The sequence below is a fragment of the Magallana gigas genome, chromosome 10 (assembly GCF_963853765.1).
Source record: "Magallana gigas chromosome 10, xbMagGiga1.1, whole genome shotgun sequence".
Classification (NCBI taxonomy): domain Eukaryota; kingdom Metazoa; phylum Mollusca; class Bivalvia; order Ostreida; family Ostreidae; genus Magallana; species Magallana gigas.
Window position 1 is genome coordinate 1519964 of NC_088862.1, and position 19474 is coordinate 1539437.

The 19474-nt window shown below is 34.6% G+C and overlaps 2 protein-coding genes across 2 annotated transcripts; one reads left to right on the plus strand and one right to left on the minus strand.

Annotated features, from left to right (window-relative positions):
• The first annotated feature begins 7742 nt into the window (after nucleotides 1-7742).
• Nucleotides 7743-9859, plus strand: LOC117684095 (uncharacterized). Its single transcript, XM_034454848.2, has 3 exons — nucleotides 7743-7946; nucleotides 8146-8307; nucleotides 9192-9859. Exons 1-3 carry the CDS (start codon nucleotides 7790-7792, stop codon nucleotides 9410-9412), a joined length of 540 nt encoding a protein of 179 aa, XP_034310739.1. The 5' UTR covers nucleotides 7743-7789; the 3' UTR covers nucleotides 9413-9859.
• A 557-nt stretch (nucleotides 9860-10416) lies between these two features.
• Nucleotides 10417-16622, minus strand: LOC105340800 (dimethylaniline monooxygenase [N-oxide-forming] 2-like). Its single transcript, XM_066073790.1, has 6 exons — nucleotides 16415-16622; nucleotides 12930-13072; nucleotides 12576-12717; nucleotides 12167-12309; nucleotides 11761-11938; nucleotides 10417-11404 (listed from the first exon to the last, which is right to left on the minus strand). Exons 1-6 carry the CDS (start codon nucleotides 16484-16486, stop codon nucleotides 10724-10726), a joined length of 1359 nt encoding a protein of 452 aa, XP_065929862.1. The 5' UTR covers nucleotides 16487-16622; the 3' UTR covers nucleotides 10417-10723.
• Nucleotides 16623-19474: the final 2852 nt, after the last annotated feature.

Below are 19474 nucleotides of genomic sequence, written 5' to 3' on the forward strand. Positions count from 1 at the left end.
CATTGCTGTATACAGTTTTTCATATCCGTAGCAAGCACACGCAAAACACTCTTACATTGCCACAAATTGATTGTTTTAACTGTTAAAACAGTTACGTCACTTCTCTCGTCGGCATACGGCGGGAAATGATGCAAATAAAGAAAAATTCATACACAATGAGGATATTGTGTGATAATTAACGAACAATCATCATTAAAGAATAATTGTTGTAATAATATATTAAGCAATATTCATTGGTGAATGAATTGTCATTCGAAAAATGATACATGCATATATCTTTATGGGAAAAGACTAAGGGGGCAGGTAACGTAGGAATATGAATACTTCGTATTTGCATTTCTTGAGGAAGGTGATTTTTTTAAAATCATTTTGCGTTAGTTTTGTTTTCTTCTACGTAATACATGAACATCATAATTCTTAACATTTGTTGTAATGTTGTATTTGTGATCATTAATAGACTTTATTCTTTTAGAGCAAATGTGTGAAGAGAACCTGACTATAGTAAATCTTAATAGATAATAACACTGATCGATTATAATAAGAGAAGATTCTTTCTAAAAGCGTTGATAAGAGGTTATGGCCCATGTTAGGGGTTTAATTCCCGCTTGATTTTGATCACACGATCTTTATTGTATCCAAAGTTACCAATGCTCATACAAACTATTGATGCTTTAATCATCTTAATATTAACTAAACTTACTATAGGATGCCGATGATTTTCTGTACGAGTACTCTCAGTACTTTGACGATTTTCCTTATTGGCCGTTCACCACTACTGGCGTATTGGCTTCTGTCAGTGCCCACTAACTTCAGCTTGGTTATAATGCCTAACAGTGGAGTAAACTTTTCATAATTTTGGTTTCATCATTAATTCTGGGTGATGCACTTGCATACCCAGCAGTTTGTAATAGAAATCCACAATGCAAGTATAATTCATGAACAATATGAAGAATTTAGAAGATGCGACGGCGAAGCGCGAAGAAGCGAAGACGAAAGTGCTAAGTTGCGAAGGCGAAGAAGTGATACTACTATCGCTCCTTCGCCTTCGCAACTTCGCACTTCCGCTTTCAAATCTTCGCACCTTTGCCTTTTTAGTTCACCGAGACGAAGTCAAGTGGAGCTTATGCCATACTCCCGGCGTCGGCGTCCGGATCTGGTTAAAGTTTTTGTTGCAGGTCCTGTATCTAAGCTATTACTTGTCCTATCTTCACCAAACTTGCATGGGTGATGCATCTGGACCTACTCAATCTGGTTCCTAACCTTCAGATGCTGGAGGAGGTTAATATTGTCGAAGCAGGTTAAAATTTTTGTTGCATGTGCCCTTTGATGGCAACATCTAGGTTACTGCTGCTACTTCACCAAACTTGCATGGATGGTGTGTCTTATGATACTGATGCACCAGACAGAATTGAGTGCTGAATCTGAGCTATAGGATTCGGTTGCTAGAGGAGGTTAAGGTTTTTAGAGCTGGTTAAAGTTTTTGTTGCAGGTGCCCTCTGATGATTAATTCTTTGTTACTCCTGGTCCTAACTTTATTAAACTTGTATGGATGGTGCGTCGTATGATACTGATGCACCTAACAGGCTTGAATGCTGAATCTGAGCCACAGGTTTCGGATGCTGGAGGAGGTTAAATGGACTTGGACACGATTTGAGATTAAAATTTCTATTTTTATTTTTTATGTATAAAATGGTTTATTTGTGTATTTTAAATGATTGACCAACAAATTAAATGTTAAAGTCAAGTTACAAGCGAGATACAGAGGTAAGAATTGATAGTTATGTAAACAAAGCTCGAGTCTTATAGTTGTTTACAAAAATGTAATGAAGAGTATTACCATTTCTTAGACAAATTGACATGTAAAAAACAATTTAAACTAAGTCAATATCTTCTTAAATACTATAATCAACAAAAGAAAGTTACATATAATTATAATTTACACCAATACAACAAATATGTAAAAAATGACAATATTCAAGCTTTGTTTACATAACAAAGAATTATGAACTCTGTATCTTGCTTATAACTTGATATTTGAGTTTCAAATTTTGACAGAGCATTATGAACTTCTATATTTATCAGTATAAACATTGAAAATGGAAAAATAAAATTTTAAAATTTAAAGTCAAATCGTGTCCAAGTCCCTTTAAGGGTTTAATTGCTGGTGACCTCTGATGATGATATCTTAGTTTTTACTGGTCCTAACTTCACCAAATTTGCATGAATGATGCGTCTTATGATACTGATGTACCTGACAGGCTTGAATGCTGAATCTAAGCCTATGAATCTTGATGAGGTTTAGGTTTTTGGAACAGGTCGCATGTTTTATAGATGATAGCTTGCATAGTTGATTTAACTATGTTATAAATGAAACGCAGAGGTTAGGTTGCTTCAGATACAGAGCCTGATTTCCATAATCAAGGATGCAATGAAATCTCCTACCTCACCAAACCTGCTTGATAGATAGATGTGGTTGTTGGTAAATGATATAACATGATTCCTATAATATAGAATTGTATGATATGAGACACTATTGTTTAATATGATACCATATAATACATATGTAATATTGTAAAACGTTATATGATACAATATGATATTGTATCTTTTTTTTGATATTTTATGATATGATATTGTATCCTGATATGGTTATGTATAGTATTGTATATTATGATACAATATTGTATAATATCATATTGCATTATTAATTTATTTTTTAATCACATGATTCTTTAGCATATGATACTGCAATATATAATTTTGTATCCTATGATGTAATATTATATATTCTATGATATTGTATCATACAGAATTGTATAATATGATATTGGTTTCTGTAATATAGAATTATATCACATGAAATTGTATATATGATATTGTAATATTATAAAATATCGTATCATACGATTTTGTATAATATGATATTGGTTTATGTGATATGTTATCATATGACATGAAATTGTATTTTATGATGTTGTTATATATATATAATTGTATCATATGATACAATATGTATAACACTTATTTTACTTTATCCCATGATATTGTATCATTTGATATGATACGATATTGTATCAAATATTATTGTATCATATGATACAATATCATATTATGTATCAAATATGATACAGTATCATACAATACAATATCAGACTATATTATAGAATAAAATATTATATGTTTCAATGTATGATTTATTATTGCAATATGATATTGTTTCATACTATATTGTATTATGTTTTATGATATTGTATTATTTGATCAAATACAATAATGTATAACACAATACAATGTCAGAACATACGTTACAATATCATATCTCACATTTTTCACAGTATTTTATGGTATTATATGATATATAGTGTTATCATGATAGGATGCAATTTTAATTTTATTTTTTTGTATTGATAAACATATGAACATATGATTATAATACATTTTTTTTAACAGATGATATACGATATTATGTCAAAACAGAATCCATGAATATCCAAGATCATAAAGGATGATTTTATATAATATGATAAAGGTGGTCTCATTAAGGTGATGCCTCATAAAGGTGATGCCTCGTTTCGGTGAGCTTTGTAATCTGTGATTATCTATGTTTTATAAGTGCGGAGCTCTCTATCGTTTAAAGGGTTCTGAGGCATATTTTGGAAATTTCATTTTTTTAAAATTAATAAAATTAAACTATCCAGGGGGATAGGGTCCGGACCTCCTCTCCCCTTTTACTGCGTGAAATTATTCATAGTGAATTTTCCGGGGGGACGGACTCCCTCTCCCCCTCTAGATCCATGCATGAGCAAGGAGTGTCGCATAATGAAATTAGAATGTTACTGTTTTTGGTCTACGGTAAACAGACGGCTGGTAAGTGACAGGAGTCTAGAAGTGTATATGTACACATTATGGCGGACATTACATTTTATGTGGAGGATATGATTAGGCATGGCCAGCACTAGTAAACATATATGTCACATGTACACATTAAAATATAAACAAACATTCATAGTTAGCCCGATGGCCTAGCGCATGCGCACCAATAATACATGTAGCATTGATTAATCGGAAAACTGTGGCAAGTACGGTGCCTGCATTAAATTCTATGTAATCGACCGAGTCTTGCTGAATGCAGTCAAAAAAGGCGAAGGTGAAAGTGCGAAGATGCAAAGGCCAAAGTGCGAAGTTGGGAAGGAGCGCTCCTTCGCCTTCGCACATTTGCACCTTAGGCATCACATCTTCGCGCTTCGTCGTCGCATCTTTTGCTCCATCGCCTTTGAAACTTCGCATATATCTTCGTCCTAAGGTCGAAGTGGCCCTATCGGAACACCATAGATATATTTAAATGTAATTGTTAAAGGGGAATGGTGACGATTTTGGTCAAATTCTATTTTCCTGTTGTCATTATTTACAATGCTTTAGGAAAGCATTTCTATTGATCAAATGAAATTTGAAGGTCAGTTGTAATGTTATAAGCAAGATACAGGGCTTGCAATTCTTTGTCATGTAAACAAGGCCCGCGCCCTGTTGTTGTTTACATAGGTTCAATATACCAATAAAAATCTTTTTCAAGTTGATTTGTCGATATTCTTATTCATTTTAAGCATAAATAAACAGTTTCTTACGTCTAACACATTCATTAGGTCTAAAATTGGAATTTTTACTTCAACATTCAATGTAAACAAAAGCTTTGTTTACATAGCAAAGAATTGCAAGCTCTGTAACTTGCTTATAACTCAATGAATGACACTCAAATTTTGGTTGCCTTACTGAAGCATTGTGAACATTAAAATCGGAAAAATAATTTTTGACTAATGTGACCATGCCTTTTTAAGATGACAACCATACCCCGATGCAATACGTCAATATCTTGTTATAACGGAAGGATTTTTATTTTCTAAGATATTACCCTTTGAACTTGAATATGAATCATAATTTCTGTTACTTTTTGTAAACTGCAGCAGTAAAAATTACAATAGTGTAAAGACTATTTCACAAATAATAAAAAAATATATACTGAAAAACTTTATAATCTACAAGGGGGTCATTATTCTACAGGGGTCACTTTTCTTCATGTGGAGTGTGCTCATTTTTATGAAAATGACACTTATTCTTCAGGCAAAGGGGTCATTGGGGGTCATTTTTCTTCATTACACCGGCAGTCCGGTGACTTACCGACTGAGTAGTACAAAGTAATACCAAAATAAAGTGATCAATATATTTAGATATGATATTACAATGATTTCACCAGGATGTGACGTACTACCGAAAAAGGTACAGGCCATGGGGCGTCGAGGATCCTTTAAAAGAAATACTGTGCATAGAAATGTTTGCGTGCGTTTAATATTCGCTCCTTTTAACAATCTATCTAAACATCACCACTTTAACGAGCTCAAAGAGGGGCGAAACAAAAGCAGAACAGCGAAGAATACATGTTCTAAAAAATATCCTTTTCTGAGGAAGCTACACATTGTACTTTAAATATGACAAAAATAATTTTTAGAATACGTCTGGGTTTTTTCTAAATCCCGAAATCCACAAGCATGTATTTTGGTGCATTGCATGGCCTTATTTGCATACTGGTTTTTACATGTAGCATGGACATATTCGTTGCTTTATTTTATGGATTTTACATAAAAGAAGTCTTTCGAACTAAAGAACATATGACTTACATGAGAACCAAGTTTTTAAATGCTGATATGATGGTATACACAGTGAAAAATTACATTTATTTCCATCAAAACTCTCTGGGTATATTGTTTACGTTATTTTTTTCTGTACTTAATGCATAATAAATGTTAGTAATTTTAGTCGTCAGTCATAAATTCCTTTGTGAATCGCAGTCTACGATGCCCTTGTCTTTTGCGCTCTCTTTACGTGGGAATATCCTTCTGAGTGGACGGAGACTATTGTGAGCATTTAGTATAACTATATAGAGTAAGCCTAGGGTGAACCTTCCGAGAGGGCGGAGTTTAAAGAAGCATAACTATAAATTGTGGGTGAGCCTTCCAAGAGGGCGGAGTCTCCTATAAGCCTTTGGTATAAATATATAGTGTAAGCCTTTCTGAGTAGGTGGGACTATTGTAAGCCTTTATAAATGGTATAAATATATAGAGAAAACCTTTCATCTTATTAGCATAATTGGTAAGAATATATAGTAAATTGGGCGGGTCTTACTATATAACTATAAAGTGTGTTGTAGAGCACCATATATACCACTACTACAATGTAATTATGTTATTAAACAAAACTGATTTCCAATATCTATAGATTATAATTGCTGCATTGTTGTCACAGGCACTTGTTTCTGAGAAAAAAATTTACCCTACAGTATAATAAAAACACATGTTATTATTATACTATAGGGTAAATTTTTTTCTCAGAAACAAGTGCTTGTGATTGTTGTAAAAGAATTCTCTTCATCATGAATGTACAATCATGTCAGGACGTAGCATCGGGGGGGGGGGGGGGGGGGGGGGCTGCCCCCCCCCCCCCCACCTTCCACTTTTCTCGCAGCAACTATTTTTTTTTTGCTTGTCAACATCTTTTGGATGAGTCTGCCCCCCCCCCCCCCCCGCCCCCTTTCAAAAATGATGCTACGTGCCTGCATGTACATGTACATATGTTTTTTTCTCCTTCTTTTTCAGATTTACCCATTTCATTGTGCATGTAATTGTAAATAAAATCACACACTCAATAAGTTTTTAGAAAGTAAACTATCATAACATGATAAATCGTTTCAATGTAACAGTCTGTCTTAGTGTCATTTGTGGAAAAAAAACGCCCGGAAATGTATATGTTTTGGACACGTTTGTTTCCGGGAGGTGAAAATACAGCACATTTTGGACTTCATACGTACAAGGTATGTATTTTAAAATTCGTTTGATCATTACGTATAATTAAATCATATTGATAGCATCTGTATATATTGTTTGGTAATAAACAGTTGGTAATTATAAAGATTATCTTAATCTTAATCCAAACTAATAATTCATTGATGTTAAGCTGGTAGTGAGTTACATGTACTCACAGAGCACAATTCGTTGTTTTTGTATTGAATTTTGTTTTCCTATCAAACTCGTATATTTATTTTGGAAATACTACTATATGTTAATGATAAAACCTTTTTTTTTACACATGTACATGTATTTCGACCCAAATCTGTCACTGAAGGGTTTTGACTAAAACTTGCATTGCCTGTTAACTTTGATCTTTTATAGAATATATGGGAAATGGTTTTTCCAGGCTAGCACTAAGAATGTCTGTCTATCTGACCATCTGTCTGTCTGTCTGTTTGACTACATGTACATGTACGGGGTCATTAAATGACCAGGAACACGGTTAACAAGCATGTAGTTGCGTGCAGAACATGTAATGATTTTTGATCTGCCGATTGTGTTTCATTAGATTATGCTATTTGTTCGTGTTTATGATACAAAAAACACAAATTTTTTTAAAGATAAAAAGAGATACATAAAGACCCAAAAAAAATTTCAACTGTATAAGCTCTCGTAAATTGTTCACAACCACTCAAGATATTGTCAAAACCTTTTTTAGATTTCCTCTGACGTAAATGATTTGGGACCGACACTCCTTTTCGTCTTCCTTATGCTTTTTAATTATATAAAATATTGTAAAAGTTGCAATATTTTGGCCGACACTTGGGAAAAGATTCTCTGATATATCAAAAACAAGACTTAAAAAGAAAGACATCATTCAAATGTTGTTTACTATTTTTTTTTCTCTCCAGGGCATATTTATTTAATTACAAACATTGGCCAATTCGAATTCCATGGCCATGGAGATGATGGACGCGGTATCTGCCCGTTTCTTCCTGTTTCGGAGTGTAGTGGGGTTCATGCTTTCACAGATCGGAGTCTTCCTTCTGATTCCGTCTCTGATAGCATTTTCCACAAAGTTTCCAAAAGTTTTCGACAACCAAGAAACAGGTACAAATGTATGAGGAAATTATCTTTTCATTATTTTTTAATAAAATTGCATTCCTTGTTGCAGTGTACCTATAGCGGTATGTATTATTTAAAACGCTGGCTTTTTACAGTTAGTTCAATTTGTTTTTTGTGTTATGATCTTTTTGAAAAACAAATACATGTATGATAGATAGTACAAGTTTTATTTCCCTTTAATCAGATTGCTCAATAAAGGTCGCCTTTACCTGTATTCTGATATCCACCAGCGTTGAGACGTTGCTATGGTGTTGGACTCTGTTAGTTATTTTCGTTGCCGTGGAGTCGGACGGCTTCTGTAATCTGAAATGTTACCACATCGAGGTGCTACTGCATTTTCTGGCGGGTAAGTTCATTCATGATTTGATTGTTTATGATTACTAGAACAGTTTTTTTTAATAATAAAACAGTACACATGTAACTCGATTCAATTAAGTTTATTTATGTTTTTTTAAGTATCCCAAGTATACATGTACAGTGCTGAATTTTAGCTGCATCTTTATGTATGTTTTCCACAATCGCAACAAAGAAGCGGTAAACAACTTCGATTATTATACTTTCATGTTAAATACTGAAGTCTGATTGGTTTAGACGCAGATGGTAATCCGTTATATTACCCTCAGCGTTAGCAACACACTTGGCAACGGGTAACACAACAAATTGCTACATGCGCGTAAATTATGCACGTACGGTTCGCCGTAGAATTCACTTTATTTTTGTATAAAAGCAATAAATTTTTCTTTAGAATTAAGACATTCAGTATAATAAAATAAATAGTGCCTGTTTGGGAGGGTAAGTGTTGAAACTGACACCCCTCGAAAACCGTTGACTTGTCAACCTCCGCTTCGGGTCGGTTGACAATGGTTTTCTCGGGGTGTCAATATCAACAGTAACCCTCCCAAACAGTCATTATTTATATAATGTATAACGTAGGCGTTCATGATTACCACCACCCCCCCCCCCCTTTTATTGTTTTTTTAAAATACAGAACTTGATAAGCTACATGTATAGGACGGTACACAATCTGTTGAGATTTGAGCTTAATATCTTTTAATAATCTACTTTAAAAAAGAAAGAAATAAAAACCCACAACAGATTATTGTTTTGAGGTTGTCTAGACAATACTTTATATGTAAAATTGATAAGAATCGATTCCATTTCTGTCCGGAACGGGTCGAAGAATTTCGAAGTTGCCATGCATTAATCTATTTATTTTTTTTTATTGTCTAGCCGGCTGTTCCGGTGTTGGGGTTTCGGTCTTTGCCTATAAGTATGACAGATTCGTCTGGTACTGGATTTTTGCGGTGGCAGGCGGTGCATGCGCAGGAGCAAACTCATTCATTGGCTGCTGTTGTCAAAACATAAAACGGAGAGTTAAGAATCGTTTTGGAGATTTAGAAATCGGCGAAGAATTGGCCTTACCGATGAAGACAAAACCTCACAAACGTTAACGATGTTAACTATCAAACAACTGATCGTCGTGTACTATCCCTTTGTTAGAGGATTTCTATATATAGACGTTGACATGTATCTTACATAATATATGATGATGATATCATTGTTTGATTGTTGGATTAATTTATATCTGATTCATTAGTTTATTATGAGATATACTTTATGTGTAACAGTTGGCATAAATACTAAATATTCATTAAATAAAATTTTCTTGGAATAACCGAAATTTTCTAAGTCATAACTGCAGTATTCTTGCCACAAAGTGTTCCTCAGTATTCAATCATGTCAGAATTTGAATAATGTTTTATGATTTACATTGTATTATATTGGTATGTTACATAATTACAATATCTATGATTTATTATATTGGTATGTTACATACTTACAAATATCTATGATTTATTATATTGGTATGTTACATAATTACAATATCTATGATTTATTATATTATTACAATATCTAGCTTAACAAATATGATTCTGTGCATGTAATTGAAAAATTAAGATTTAGAGAATAAATTAGAGGCGGAAATTTTGCCTTTCGCATGCGTTTTGAGTCACCATAAATATCATGTATGGTAACTGGCTCTCGTTTTCATTAACAATCCATTTCCATTTACTAAAGGCTCCTCTTGAATTTCGTAAAGGAAAACCTATAAGGATCGTGAGTTACCATTGCGGTAATAGTTTTTAGAATCTATTAATATGGTTTAAAAAGTGCCTGTCTTTGTAAAATAATCTAGATTTTATATTATGAACAACTAGAGTTTTGTTTTTTCATCTGAAAATTAGAAATGATAAAATATTAATATTCATCTAGCTATAGATAATAATACAAGCTGGCATACGGTTCGAAAGCGAGAGTCAGATTGGCCTATTCATCTTCGAACCATTATAATGATAGAATAATGACCTTATTTGTTATTGCAAACTGCATCATTTTTAACATTTTGGTACTATCAACATTCAACCTAATAACTCAATAAACATGAAAATAGGAAATGAGTTATTAATAACAGATGAGTTATATTGATTTTTATACATAATTACTTGTTTTACATGCAGAAAGAAAGAAAGTTTACATTTACATATACATTGGTATATACAAGTTAGTTGTCCGATTACATATCATCATAATGCATGGTTCCTCTAGTATTCTCTGGTTACCTATACTACAGCGGGATGATTTCAGATGATTGAATGTGTGGATTTCACAAATTTTACAATAAATTGTTACATACAGTTTTTGCTCAGACCTTTGTAAAACAAGTACAGATCAATCGAAATTCCACATGGATCATTCCTTTTTTACCTCTTCACATTTTCAGCCTTACAGAACCTGGTTTTGATTCCCTCGGGGTTCAGGCAGCGGTAGGACTGTGGTCCTGTGATCTCATAGTCAAACGTGTTACAGTTCGGGAGGTTCATGTACCGCTCATCCATGACGTCATCCCACATCATCTCCAGGACAGGCGGAAGTGGGTCAAACCCGCCCATCTTTGCCAGGTCCTCGTTATACCGGAACTGACGGTCGATGTCCCCCATGTAATGGGCAAACGAAGGCGGCTTTCCTTCTTTCAAACGCGACTGGAAATCGGCCTCGCTGTCCGCCAGCATGTTCTCTTTGGACGGCAGTTTGACTTCTCCCGCCAAAATTAACGCGGCAAGTTTTGCCATTTCGTGATAGTGGGGAAAGTACGACCATTGTCGGGGAATTCCCACAAATACCAGGTTGTTGTACTCAATGTGCACCATGTGTTTGTAGATGGGCTCTATCCTCTCATCCTTGATTGTGATGACGTCATCCTTTAAAAATGGATAAGAGAAGCGATATCCGGTGCAGAATATAACGGCGTCCACCTTCTCGGAACTTCCGTCAGGGAACACCACTGAATATCTGGTCATACGGACGAACGGTGGTCGTTGTTCGATATCCTTCGGGAAAGACGGTGGAAATTCCTTTGGATTTCTTCGATGACAGGCGTATACCTTTATATAGAAAACGCTGTATATTATTAATATATGTATCACTTGATATTGGGAAACATAAATCAATTAGTCAACAAGTGCTCATGAGATGATAATCTTAATAATTTCTTTACATCTATACAAAGTTCTGTCCAACTGTAAATTAAACTCAATGCTCTCGCACATATATTTAGTTAACAGTATTCTCATTTTGAATAAGGTTGGTTTACTATTTTGCAAAGCTAGGGTTAAACGTACTTGAGAAGCGTGTCCTTAAATGATTATACTTATTGATTTCATCTCATAGTTAGCATTAGTTCTTTAGAAAAAAATGTCCTAACACAATAAAATAGGTACTTGTATAGGGTTCGTATTACCTTCTTAGCAAACTTAGCGACATGCATAGAGATGTCTTCTCCGGAATAGTGGCAGCCCAGGATCGCCACACGAAGTCCGTCAAAGTGTTCCTCGTACCGGAACTCCTTGCTATGGATAGCTCGTCCCTCAAACAGCTCCAGGCCGGGAATGTTGGGCGTGTAGTCATTGAAGTCGTGGCTGTAATGTGTCAATTCATAGTGCATTATCATTCAGAATCGCTATATTGGTAATGTACGTACATGTACACATGAAGCCGCGTACAGTGTATCTATATTTATTCATACATCATACTAGTCTAATTTTTCAAACATGCGAAATGCCAGAGGAAACAAAATTTTATAAAAGTAAACTTTTCCAGATAAATGTGATTGTTAATAGATACTCAAAAGGCTAAGGAACCTTTACCCGTTGCACACAAGTACGGCGTCGAACACTTCTGTGTTGACCTCTGACATTCGGGTCACGGGTGAGAAGGTCACCAACCATTTTGGTTTGCCGTTCTCGTTTATCTCCTTCAATGGCTTCACGTTTCGAACAAATGAATGGAACTGTCGTAAAATAAACAACTGTTATTGTATTTTTAAAATGACATAATTTGAATTTTATGACATCGAAACGATTCCTCTCTAGTTAATTTGATATAGTTACATGTAATTATATATGATTCGTGATAGACCTGTACATGTACATATACAGTGAATTGATTTTAAAATCCCACTTTGGGACCTTTTTTGATTCAGTATCAATATGAACTGCAAATACAGCAAATAAATGATTATACAGATCTCAGACAACGCATGGACGGACTAATCACCCGGATGTACTTCCTGATGTCGAAATGGTCTGTGAACATGTTGAGGTATTCCCAGCAATGCTGCCGCGTGATGTAGGATGTCTTCCATTCCTTTGGGTAGGGGAAACTTGGAAATTCCTGTAGTTCTTTTGGAACATTTATCCTGCGAAAAATAAAAACTTTCATTAGATGTGTGCTAATGAACCGAATTTGAGTCTGACATCATCATAACTACTTCATGTAGTGATTAATTTTGCTTAGGTTGTTGAAGCATTTGGCAATCAATTTTCGTAAGAAATATAGGGAATCATACTTGGTGAATGTATAAAATAATGAAACATAAAAGTATTTTCAATTAGTGGCGCCATAGCTTACTTCAGCTTATTATACAGTGCAGAGTGTACCGGAAGTCCGAATGCGTCTTTTCGGGTCTGGTCAGTGTAGTTCCAAATCCCGCCCGGCCAAAAGTTACGCTCAAAGGCAACAGGTTCAAAGAGCTCGGGTTTCGCAGCCAAATGCTACAATGGGGAACAGATGTGTCACTACACACACTCTAACCAAAAGCTCTGTGTGAAGTATGAGCTATGTGAACCGTATAGTAGTATATGCTCTTAAAAATGATTTTTGTGTAGTCAGATATAACCTTAACTTTAAAGTAAACCTAGAAACATGGTTCAAAATCAGTGCCCAACCTTTACCTCGTCTTCGCTAGCCAAGGGTGGCGATCCACGGTGTTTCTCTATTACATTTCAGTCGGAGCCGGGTTTCGCTTCAACAGAATGTTCATTTAAATTATCACGGACGTTTCGACGCGTACACCCGCAATCAGCAATGGATTGTGTTCCGAGTACCGGGTGTCACCGTCAATTTGAAATAAAATTAAACCTTAAGGCTAATATGTATTTTGATGCATGTTTATTGATATAGAGAAAACTATGGACAATGCAAAATCTAGAGTTAAGTGGCGTCCTATTTGTGACTTTTCGAGCATAGATTTTTCATGAATAAATCAAACAAATCTTTCCTTCAAGGCTACCATATTGTCGGGTCATAAGTTTAGACTTTAAGCATGTCATTTATTTTAACATGAGTGACTTTTATAGGTTCCCCTCTATCTGATGTTGATTGTTAGGTTATTATTTCACCAGCGACACAACTGTCTCGTCTAGTTTGGTGGAGGGAGAAATTTGCAGACAACAACACAAAATTACAACAAAACAGACCTGTAACAGTTTACCCTTATGGTATATCTTATGAAATTAGAAACCCTTAAATATTGTGTGTCTGGTGGTTAAGGGGGATCCATGGCCGTGACCATATTTAGACTATATTAATCTCCTTTAGAAGAAGAGCTCTATATAAAAGTATCGGAACACACCCAAAAATGTAAAATATATGGATTTTTTCTTCACTACCTAATAGTTTATAACTGTGAACAAATCATATCTTAAAGTATAAACAGTTTAATTAATTAACCTCTTTACTTCTGATAAAATACTGAGATCTAGAGCTGAGACACGCTCGTATGTACCATAGATCTTATTGTTATACTTTCATGTTAAATACTGAAATCTGATTGGTTAAGACGCAATTCATAACCCGTTCTATTACCCTCAGCGTTAGCAACGCACTTAGCAACGGGTAACATTACAAATTGTTACATGCGCGAAAATTATGCGCGTACCGTTCGCTGTAGAATTCACGTTATTCCTATATAAAAGCAGTAAAATTTTCTTAAAAATTAAGACATTCAGTATAACAATGGTTTTCTCGGGGTGTCAATTTAAACTGTTACCCTCCCAAACAGGCACTATTTATATAATGTGGCTGTGGTGAAGACATTACCTGTACAAATATACGGGGGTTGATCCAAAAGTAATGTCACAGATGCGATAAAATCGTGAAAAATCCGGGTAAAGTGACAAAAATTCGTGCTTGAAGATATCTACCTAATTCAATTCAGACCTGAAAATTTTAATGCATTGTGATAATTATTTCTGAAGATAATATATTTTGTAGAGCATGAGGTAACGATAGTCGCCGCACGCTAACTACGTCATTTCTAGATCTTTGGCGTTCTGGTAGAATTTAGTAATTTAATACTCTATTTAAATTCGCCACGATTCTCTATTTTACATTTTTTTTTATCAAATTTTTACATAAAGTAACTAATTAATCTTTTTGTAATCGATGAAGAAGGATATTGCCAATGGATTATTTAATGTGCGATCACGTTGTCAAAGTCTCTTCAAGAAGTCATGAACGTAGCTTTATGATATAGACATTGACGTAAGAACCCAGCTTTAATTTTTCTTCAGAGCGTATGTCTTCTATCTATCTCATTTATTTATTAACATGACATATGCTTTTATTAGGTTTTGGAACCACGTGTAAGGTACCTTTTTTACTCCCTCTCAGTTTTAGGTTGATATATCAATTCCAGTACATTTTCTAGTGATTTCTATCCGTCGAAGCAAAAAATGCATCGTATCACTATTCGCATGTCCAGCCTTTTTATTCCTTGATCTAGAGACAAAAGGCATTGGGTAGATATCCAAAATGGACAGTAACGGTTCCTAATTTTTCAAAACAGTTAGAAAAAGTTAATAATATATCTGTTTTAAAATATTTTGTTGTTTGAGGCATTTTCAAAATTTGAGGGATGTAATTTATTCATATATACAAACCTTAAAAAAGAGGTAAATTCATGACGCGGCGATGTCACGTATATATCATGCTATAAACATCAATATCTTCTTAAGTGTTCAGCGAAATTTAATAAAAATTTTGATTCGAATTTAAATTTTCATAAGGAAAATTTTGATGTATCATTTTATACAATAGCCCGTCATTGAGAAGCGCGGTGCATAATGTGACATTACTTTTTGATCAACCCTTGTACATGTAAAGTCGCTTTACTTGAAGAGTTCACAATTAGACACTATACTTGGAAGGCTTAATGCATTGAATTGACACCATGTGAAAATGCTCCCTATCAAACCGCGTAACTAATTACATACATACTGTAGCATAATCCAGGCACGAAGCATCATTTTTGAATCTAAGGGGGCGGGAAGGGGGGGGGGGAGCAGGCGTAGTACATCTCTAACTTCAATTTTCCTGTTCATTTTCTTAATTTTACTTCATGCCATTTTTCACTTAGTCTAAAAAATGAGGGGGGGGGGGGGACGCAACAATTTCACTTTTTTAAATGTAAATTTCAGAAAAATCTTTGCTGCGACAATATAAGTGCCTGTATTCTTACAAGGTAGTCCCAATCCATTCAAGAACTGTAGATTGGCAAAAAATCATGATGGTTTTAATTTCACTATGTTCGCGATTTATCGTTTTTCTGCTAAAATAAACCCATCGTAAATATTTACTTAGGTTTTTTAAAACGTTTTATTGCTTGTACTCTGATCAACTGGTTTTCTTGGAGCGTGAAATTTAAACCATCGCGATTGGTACTTTTGGAGAATTCGTGAAATTTTAACACCGTGAAATTAAAAACGACTTACAATAATTAATTTATATTCTAAAATTTGCAATAGTGCAACAGTGTTTACATCCACATCTCTTTACAGCATAAATCTGTTGATTTTAATATAAATAACTAAATATGAATTTTTCAAATATATACATTTCATAGGAGTAGGAACTTTTTACCCATTAATTCTATAATCTTAAACAAAAATATGTGTAACTTCATCTTTCACAAAAAACCTGACATATGTGTCCAAGTGACAGGGCGATCCACGAGAAGTGCCCACTCCCCCTCCCCCCCCCCCCCCCCCCCCCGATTCAAATGATTTGACCGTATTCTACTATAAGAAATAAAACACAGATATAAAACGGCGAACCTTGAGACAGCACAGCCCCGCCGGTCCGGCCCCGATAACCGCTACCCTCTGTCTACGAGTTGTCCCCGACATCTCTGCTGCTCACTGTACGTGTATTAGGGAGAGCGGACTACTGTTAAATGACAGGAGTATGTAGGCTCATGTTGTCTTATATGGAAAAGGCATCGCAGCGTATCTGTAACCCCCTCTTGTGAATTACTCTAATACTGTTGTTGATATGTAGTATAATGTATCTTTAATATGTTAACATGCAACAGGAGTATGGTGCAAATTGTAGCATACTCCAGTACATGTAGTATATCATATGCAATGGCATGCATATGCACTTAATTATAATACCCATAAGTCATTAAATTGATTGGACGGTCTTTTCAAAAACATATTTGTTTGGTTTCAAAACGGCACAGTTAGTGTAAACTCTGCATTTAAATCTATGTATGCTATCCAAACCAGTTCAAGCGAGCATCCCACTTTCAGCAAAAAGGTTATGAGAAGAAAAGGCAGTTGGAAAATAATTCCCATTTCAAAGCCTGTGTTAAAAATTAAAAATAAGGTCAGGGTAAAAATGTTCTGGAAGTGTTCTGGGGCTCGTTTGAGAGAGAGGTCTAATTTAGACTATAGCTTTAGCATAAGTCCTTGACAAACGCAGCAGTGCACATGCGTAAAATTGTTTCTATTACTCTCTTATGTACAGGTGTATGTAGCATGTGAAAATATGATCAATTTTAGAGGAACTAGCAATTGTTGTAATTTTTACTTCAAAATATTTAAGATTTGATAAATTCTTGTTTCAGTTCGTACAAATGTAAAATTTTCAAATTCCTTTTCCTTCCACAATTTACCGAACGAAAAGTTTTGGTAGATTTCACTATTCTTTATACCATGTTTAAATTTTGAAATATTTCAGGCATTGGGTTATGAAGTTATGGTCAAGACAAAATTTATTTTATTAATTTGACCTTGGAAAGAAGTCAAGGTCAAAAGTTTAAAAACAGTATCACAATGTTATCTTTATTGTTCGTTGGTTAAAGTTTGAAGTCCTTCTGTTAAAGCATGATAAAAAATGAAAGGTATTTTTTTTTCTAAGTTGAAATTGAAGTAAAATAACTAGGGCATTTGTATATCTACATGTAGCGTTACTCTAGCTACAGGGGCAAAAAATTGTAAACTTCTATAGTGAAAAGAGACCTGCATGCCTTAACTGGATAATCTTTTATAATATTTATTTTTATTTATAATGCACACAACACTAGTACTAGTATGCAGTTTATTTCTACAAACAAACAGTGGACAAGAAATTTAACTAGATTTCCTTATAAAAAAAACAAAGTAAAGTTACTCAAATTACCGCGCTTTTCCTTGGCGCTATATTATAGAATCTATGTACCATTTTAACAATAGCTTGGACTTTTGGTAGTTGTGCCAAACAGCAATGTGTCTATCTCATTGTTGGCCACACATAAATAAATAAAGAATTTATGGTTTCATTGAAATAAATGTTAAAACGGGCTTAGCCCCTGTAGTTGGCCATTCAGCCATGGCTCTTTGAAATCCACAAGACTTGTCTGGCTTTAAAAATTCCTGGAATAACAAAACCTAATTGAGTGTTTAAAACATGCATATATGTGACATCACCGCACCATTCATTAAAGTCTTTTTTAACGTTTCCAGTTTAGAAGAAAAGACGTGCGTTAAATTTGAAAACGCCCCAAACAACACAATATTTTAAACAGATATAGCATAGACTGTTTCTAACTGTTCACGAAATATAAGGAAACGTCACCGTCCGTTTTGGTTAACTACGCGGCGCACTTTTATCTCTAGATATAGAGAGACCAGATATGTAAAAAGTGATACATTTTTTGTGCTTCGATAGATAAAAATAAGGAGAAAACATATTGATCAAACTGATCGTAAATTAAAAAAGACTAAAACAAAAAGTTAAAAAAAACGCCGAGAATCCAAATTGACGTCGCCAGCGTCCGGCGATAATCCGTGCCCCACTCTTTATAATACAGGGTATATTTTCCTAAAAATAACTATAATTATTTTAATAATGCATTGAAATTTTCAGATCTGAATTGGTATAAGTAGATAAAGTACGAATTTTTGTCCCTCTAAGCACAGTTTTCACGATCATATCGCATCTGTGACATTACTTCTGGATCAACCCTCGTGGAACACACATAAATATGGCCAAGTGACAATATACCTAGGCATGTGGTTTTCAAGGTTAACTTAAAAAAGGGTAAACTCGTTAATGGACGATAAACGATAATATGTTACCCGAGTGACTCAAGTGGTTTAAAAATATATGTTCACCATACGACTTTATTTGTCACCCCCTCATATAAAAAGCCTCATCCCCTGACATGGGCAGTAAATTTCCCAATTTAAGAACAAGAGAATATGTATTATATAAATAAAAATGCATTTAGTTTATTTCCAATGGCTGTGAAAGAACAGAAAATATCATATAAGTGAATAATTTTCACTATGTGGCCAAATTAGCCCTTGAACCAATGATCCAGAATTCATGAATTTTGTAAAGTACGTTTTACTAATAAGTGCTTCTTGGATATCATAACCATGCGTTCAGTTTCACCATCCAACCCCCCTGCCGTGGAGGAAGAGAAGATGATTTTTTAAAGATTAAATACATTTTTATGACCATATTGGCCTGCTCAAGGGCCTGAACCCCTAACCCATGTATTTTACAATTTTGACGATATTAGGCTTTGTAAACATCAGAATTATGCAGTCAGTTTATTCCCCACTACTGTGTAAGTAGGGGAGATAATTTTTTACAATTCATCCGGCTATATTGGCCCCGCCATAGGACCAGAACTCTTGACACAGCGACCATGAATTTCATAATTTAGGTAAAGGACAGCAAATATGGACATCAAAACCAGGCCACAACCCCTGAGCCAGGGACCAAGAACTTCCCAATATAAGTGACATCCTAACCATGCATTGCGGTTTTTTAATCATCAAAGTTAGGCTTGTTCCTGTTTTGCACGTATTTGCAAATCTAGAATAAAAAATATGTGCAAATCG

Bases quoted from the DNA above. Each gene is read 5' to 3' on its own strand.
- LOC117684095 (XM_034454848.2), top strand. From the start codon at position 7,790: ATGGCCATGGAGATGATGGACGCGGTATCTGCCCGTTTCTTCCTGTTT. The intron at 7,947-8,145 runs GTACAAATGTAT...CCCTTTAATCAG, and splicing joins TTTCGACAACCAAGAAACAG to ATTGCTCAATAAAGGTCGCC. The intron at 8,308-9,191 runs GTAAGTTCATTC...TTTATTGTCTAG, and splicing joins GCTACTGCATTTTCTGGCGG to CCGGCTGTTCCGGTGTTGGG.
- LOC105340800 (XM_066073790.1), bottom strand. From the start codon at position 16,486: ATGTCGGGGACAACTCGTAGACAGAGGGTAGCGGTTATCGGGGCCGGA. The intron at 12,718-12,929 runs GTAAGCTATGGC...TATTTTTCGCAG, and splicing joins GCACTGTATAATAAGCTGAA to GATAAATGTTCCAAAAGAAC. The intron at 11,939-12,166 runs GTAAAGGTTCCT...GACACATTACAG, and splicing joins GCCGTACTTGTGTGCAACGG to CCACGACTTCAATGACTACA.